The following is a 6,000-nucleotide window of genomic DNA, read 5'->3' as shown; positions in this document are numbered from 1 at the left end:
TATATATAGCAGCAGTCTCAATAATTTCTGTCATATTTACACTGTACAAAGGAGAATTAGTTCGCTGCAGTTCTTGAATGCACCAAGTTGTATGTGAAGGGTCCTTAGCCAATCACAAAATCAAAGTACAAAGCACCAGTAATTGTTTGATCTCTGTTAGAGGAAAACGTAACACCTAAACAACCTGTTGTCGTAGAAAGTAAAAAAAAAAAAAAAAAAAAATTAGCACTAGATATTACCTTAAGGCTCAGATTTAATATGACACACAAACAGGACCTTAGTGGATAATTGTAACACAATGGCTTAAAAAAAATAAAATAAAAAACAAAGAACAAAAAAGAAAAAAAAAAGAACAATAAAAGAAAAATATGCAGTCACCAACCAAGTATTGTGCCTTTAAATTGTCTTCGTTCTTTTTGCTACCATGCTGAGTTTGATTATTACTGAATTTCTGACCTGTGTTTTTTTTTTTTTTTTTGAGTAGAAGGTAACAGATTTTTTTTTTTTTTTTTTTGGTGTTTGATCATAGGTCAACTGTTGTTGCTGTTTTTTATTCCTTTTTTTTTTTGGAAGTAAAAGTTGGTATTACTATGTGAATTCAGTGCAAGCAGAATACAGCTGACCGTCACATAGCGACCGTCCAAAGATCTCGTCCTCGCGTTAACCCTTTGGCTGTTGTAGGGGGAGGCCAGCAGTAAAAGGGTTTAGGCAAGAGCCGGATATCTACATCCTCGGTGTGAGATGACACTTCAGGGAGGGGAAGTGGGGTCGTGTTCAGTCTCGGCTGCCGCTCCAGACCTTGACCTCATTGAAAGTAGCCAGTCAACAAAAAAAAAAAAAAAAGAGAAAAGAGAAAAAAAAAAAAAAAAAAAGAAAAAAAAAAAAAAAAAAAAGGCTTGATCTCTTTCCTGACTACCACCACCGATTTTGCATTAGAGAGGTGACAGTAGTTAATGAAACTCAGCACCAAAAGGGCATAAGGCAGTTGAAGGTTAGTTTTTTTTTTCTATCAGCACCAATCCCATAAATTCTCTACACTTGGTGTATAATGTATAAAATATGGAGTGGAGACAACTTTTCCCCACCCCAGACCGTAGCGTGGATGGTTCAATACTGTTTTCTCTTATGTAGAACAACAAAGGATAGTCTTCTTTTTTTTTCCCGTTTTTTACTTACAAAACATAGAGAATATCTTTGTATACCTACAGCAACCAGAAATAAAGCTCTTGGCAAGCTTTTTTTCTTTGTGTGGTTTCTTTTTTTCTTTTCAATAAGCTGTATTTTTTTTTTTTTTTTTCCTCGTAAACAAAAATAAGGTTCCTCTGAACGTAGAGCATTAAAGAGAAGACTCATACTGTAGAAGCTCGTACAAGAGAGGACCGTCTCTATATCTAATACCTACAGCTGTGGGGGTGATATATTGAAGAATGTTGATAGTCCTCCTTAATCGTCTGTCCACGAAATGAGCATCCCAGGCTGGGTATCTTTTTCTTGGCATGTCAATCTTTATGAGGGGCCCTTCTGGGTAATAAGGGCGCCCGGATGGAGTAGATGGCACCATTGGTCTCACCTGGAAAACGGGCAAGCACGTGTCAGTTGCTAGATCATCCTGTTGCTCCGCCACTACTCTGGTGGGCGTTGCCTGGGCCCCCCGGTGCCCGGGGGTTTGTGGCGCCATGGGCTCAACATCGGGAGGCAAAGGAATGCCCCAGAGCAGCTCGGCGCAACAGGAGCTGGCAAATATCTTAGCTCGGGGCCCCATGGGATGCAACACGCCGTAATACAGGAGCATGAATGCCATCCCGGCGGCGAAACTAAGAAAAACACAACACAGTGCTGGCACAGCATAAGAGTCAGTTGTGTTAGGATCTCTGTAGAAATACCACAGGAACGTCAAGGCAGCGTTCTCTGTCAGGATAACAGTGTAATAAGCGAACATTCTATAACGAGTCCGGCCTTCTTTTACGTTAAACCAGCAAAAGATGTACACGATTCCTACCACCATGTTGAAGAGGACCTCTTCCCACTTAGACATACAGAAGTCCGTCCCACCATTAATGATCCAGAAGGCCATGATGCACCAGTGGACCACTACAAAGATCCCAAAATAGAGCTGGAAGATTGAAGCAAAGAGCGCAAATGAGATAACACGGGACGATATGGTGAAGAGTCGCCAGAAAAGGTGGATGAGTGCTCCTCTGTAGCTCATGCTCTTCTTGTCGTCCCGGGAGTCCCGTAGAAGCTTGTGATAGGAGGCTAGCACCCAAGCTAGGGACATCAGAGAGGCCACAGAGGAGACACCTGCCAGAAGACAGTTATAGAAGAGGCTTAGGATGATTACATTATTCATGGTCATGATGCGCAATGTCACATGCTGCCCACAGACAGGTATACCTCTGTAGTAGGTATTTACATTCAGCAGGACCTGTTTTGTAATGCTGATATTGTTTGGCGGGTCAATTGAAAACATGGCAGAGTATTAATAGCCACACAGGCAACTCAATGACCTTAATCCAATCACCATGGAATTTGTCAAGGAAGATGTTGATTGTCCAGGAATAGGGAACTTCAACACAATCTGTCACCCACACATAATGAATCACACCTTCAGCCATGTGGCTCCAACGATCAGGGTTGGGACTGCAGGGGAAGGGGATGGAGGAGGTACATTGTTTTATTGAGGGGGAAACGGCACCAAATGGCAAGTTCCCTCCTCTACAGACTGACAGGGGTAGTGACAGCAGCATCACTACTCCTGTCAGCCGAGTGCTGGAAATGGTGAGGAGAGGAGGAGAGAGCCAGAAGTAGGTGTGGGCTGTGCTGTTTCTCTTTGCAGCTCCTCGGTCCAGCCAGTGCAGTGCTCCTGTATTGGGGTAAACACATTTGCCAGCACTAGGCTGAGTATGCGATTCATTACTAATAAAATTAAGCATAATATACATCTTACACACATATATACACTATATTGTCAAAAGTATTGGGACACCTGCTTTTACACACCCATGAACTTTATGGGCATCCCAGTATTAGCCTGTAGGGCTCAATGTTGAGTTGGTCCATCCTTTGCACCTATAACAGCTTCAACTCTGGCTGTCCACAAGGTTTAAGAGTGTGTCTATGGGAATGTTTGACCATTCTTCCAGAAGCGCATTTGTGAGGTCAGGCGCTGATGTTAGACGAGAAGGCCTGGTTCGCAATTCTCCGTTCTAATTATCCCGAAGGTGTTCTGTCAGTTGGAGGTCAGGACTATGTGCAGGCCAGTCAAGTTCCTCCACCCCATACTCGCTCATCCATGTCTTTATGGATCTTGCTTTGTGCACTGGGACGCAGTCATGTTGGAACAGGAAGGGGCCAACCCCAAACTGTTCCCACAAAGTTGGGAGCATGAAATTGTCCAAAATGTCTTGGTATGCTGACGCCTTAAGAGTTCTCTTCACTGGAACTACTAACCCCTGAAAAAAAAACTTCACCAAATAATTTAAATTAGTGCACAAAGCAAGGTCTGAATGAGCGAGTTTGGGGTGGAGGAACTTAACTTGACTGCACCCGATAGAGCACCATTAGGATGAATTAGAGCGGAGACTGCGAGCCAGGCCTTCTCGTCAAATATCACGGGGTGGAGGAACTTGACTGGCCTGCACCCGATAGAGCACCATTAGGATGAATTAGAGCGGAGACTGCGAGCCAGGCCTTCTTGTCAAATATCACGGGGTGGAGGAACTTGACTGGCCTGCACCCGATAGAGCACCATTAGGATGAATTAGAGTGGAGACTGCGAGCCAGGCCTTCTTGTCAAATATCACGGGGTGGAGGAACTTGACTGGCCTGCACCCGATAGAGCACCATTAGGATGAATTAGAGCGGAGACTGCGAGCCAGGCCTTCTCGTCAAATATCAGTGCCTGACCTGACGAATGCGCTAGAAGAATGGTGAAACATTCCCATAGACACACTCCTAAACCTTGTGGACAGCCTTCCCAGAAGAGTTGAAGCTGTTATAGCTGCAAAGGGTGGGACAACTCAATATTGAACCCTATGGACTAAGACTGGGATGCCGTTACAGTTCATGTGCGTGTAAAGGCAGGCGTCCCAATACTTTTGACAATATAGTGTATTATTTATACATTTATTGATACCACATGTCCATGCAGAGTTGAGGTTTTGTGCATACAATGTGGCAAACCCTTTTAATCCATTTTTGCATATGCCTACTGTTTATATGCGTATTGTTCATAGATTTACAGTAAGCCTCGTACACACGACTGGTTTTTGAACAAAAAAAACCTGAGAGCTCAAATTGGAGCCACTGTACTAACAATCCGATGTAAGTACAGCGATCTTTCTTTCTATGCTATTGTGTTGTGACAGGGGACACCACCCCCCCCCCCCCCCAGAACACTCCAGTCAGAACTCACAGCCACTGGCTGAGAACGCTGTCTGGGACCTTTTTTGGTCATGACCTCTTGGCAGAAGCAGGCCAAGCTTCTGTCAGGCTGGCTGCCGTACACACGGACCGATGCCGCCCAACATTCGGCCCATGTGTACTAGGCTTTAAACGGACATATGGTATATTTGCCTAATCCATTTCTGGAGCACCCTTATGATTCTATGCATCAGTTCCATTTTAATGTCATTGAGTGTGGCCAGTTGCCTTTGGTGAGGTCAAGACTCCCACCCACTGATAAAAGGGGCTTCTACAACATCATGTGATTGGAATCATTTGTTATATTAGGACTGTCAATGCAACGTCTTAGATTGGCTCCAAGGAAGAGGAGATCCCCCCTTTCGAAATGGGTCAGCCATCTGGAATGTCCTCCAGCTTGCTGGGAACAGTATTGGTGACCTGGTTGCTTTGCGTCCACTGTGGACGCTGATATGCCTTTATCATTGATTTGTTTGTGAGTATACCTCCTTTTACTTACTATTAAAGATACCACTCGGGTAATGTGCAAGGCTGTTGCACCCTCTTTTATTTGTTTTACAGTGTTCCCATTGGGTTCTCCTCCAACCCTTAGGCCCTGTTCACACCTGAGCGTATTTCAGCTCGTAAAACGCTCATTTCTGAAGTCTCAACATGCCCAACAAGCAAAATCCCATTCATTTCAACGGTCTCTGTTCACATATAAGCGTTTGTCGCCTGAAGCAAAACACCTGAAGCTATCAGATTACAAGCGTTTTTGTTAGATGTCAATGCCTGCCTCCAAACACCTGCAAAAAACGCCTGAAAAAACGCCCAAAAAACGCCTGAAAACGATACGCTCAGGTGTGAACGGAGCCTTAGAGGGCAGCAAAGCCTGTGCTTTTATTGGAACTATTAACCACTTGCCGACCGCTCACTCGAGCTCTACTGCGGCAAAGTGGTTAGTTCCCGTCCAGCGACGTACGCGCACAGCCGGAGGCTCGCTCCCGCTGTATTCATTCACAGCGGGAGTCGGGCCAGGGAAGGAGCGGCGGCGATCGCCGCTGCTCTTCCCCGATCGTCGGGGAATCGAGTTTGGAGATCCGCCCGCTTGTGTAAACAAAGTGGGCGGATCTCCTAAGTGACAGACAGTGACAGATTGCAGGGTTCAGCATAGCTGAACCTGTGATCTGTCCCTATGTCACTCAGTCACCTCCCCCCACACACGTCAGTAAGCACCAGGCATACATTAACCCCTCCCTCTCCAATAAAATTAACCCCTTCCCTGCCAGTGTCATTTTTACAGTAACAGTGCATATGTATAGCACTGATTACTGTAGTAATGTCACTGGTACCCCCAAATGTGTCAAAAATGTCACTCAAGGGTCCGATCTGTCCGCCGCAATGTCGTAGTCCCGCAAAGAAAATCGCAGATCGCCGCCATTACTCGTTAAAAAAAAAACCCACCAAAAATGACAGAAATCTTTCCCTTAGTTAGTAAATGCAATAACTTTTGTGCAAACCAATCAAAATACTCTTATTGTGATTTTTTTTTTTACCAAACATAGGTAGCAGAAAACAAATTGGCCAAAAATTTAAAAA

General features: G+C 44.7%; 1 protein-coding gene across 1 annotated transcript in view; it reads right to left on the bottom strand.

Annotated features, from left to right (window-relative positions):
- Window positions 1-1,336: 1,336 nt before the first annotated feature.
- XKR6 (XK related 6) overlaps window positions 1,337-6,000 on the bottom strand; it is a gene marked incomplete at both ends in the record, with an annotated part of 304,659 nt that continues 299,995 nt past the window's right edge. The window contains one exon of the mRNA XM_082249515.1: window positions 1,337-2,301. Coding sequence (XP_082105641.1) covers window positions 1,337-2,301 — 965 coding nt within the window. The remainder of the gene's footprint in view (window positions 2,302-6,000) is intronic.

This window comes from Pelophylax lessonae, assembly GCF_965119305.1.
Source record: "Pelophylax lessonae genome assembly, chromosome: 3".
In the NCBI taxonomy this organism is placed as follows: domain Eukaryota; kingdom Metazoa; phylum Chordata; class Amphibia; order Anura; family Ranidae; genus Pelophylax; species Pelophylax lessonae.
The sequence above is the reverse complement of the archived record's forward strand: the minus strand, read 5'-3'. Positions and strand labels throughout refer to the sequence as shown.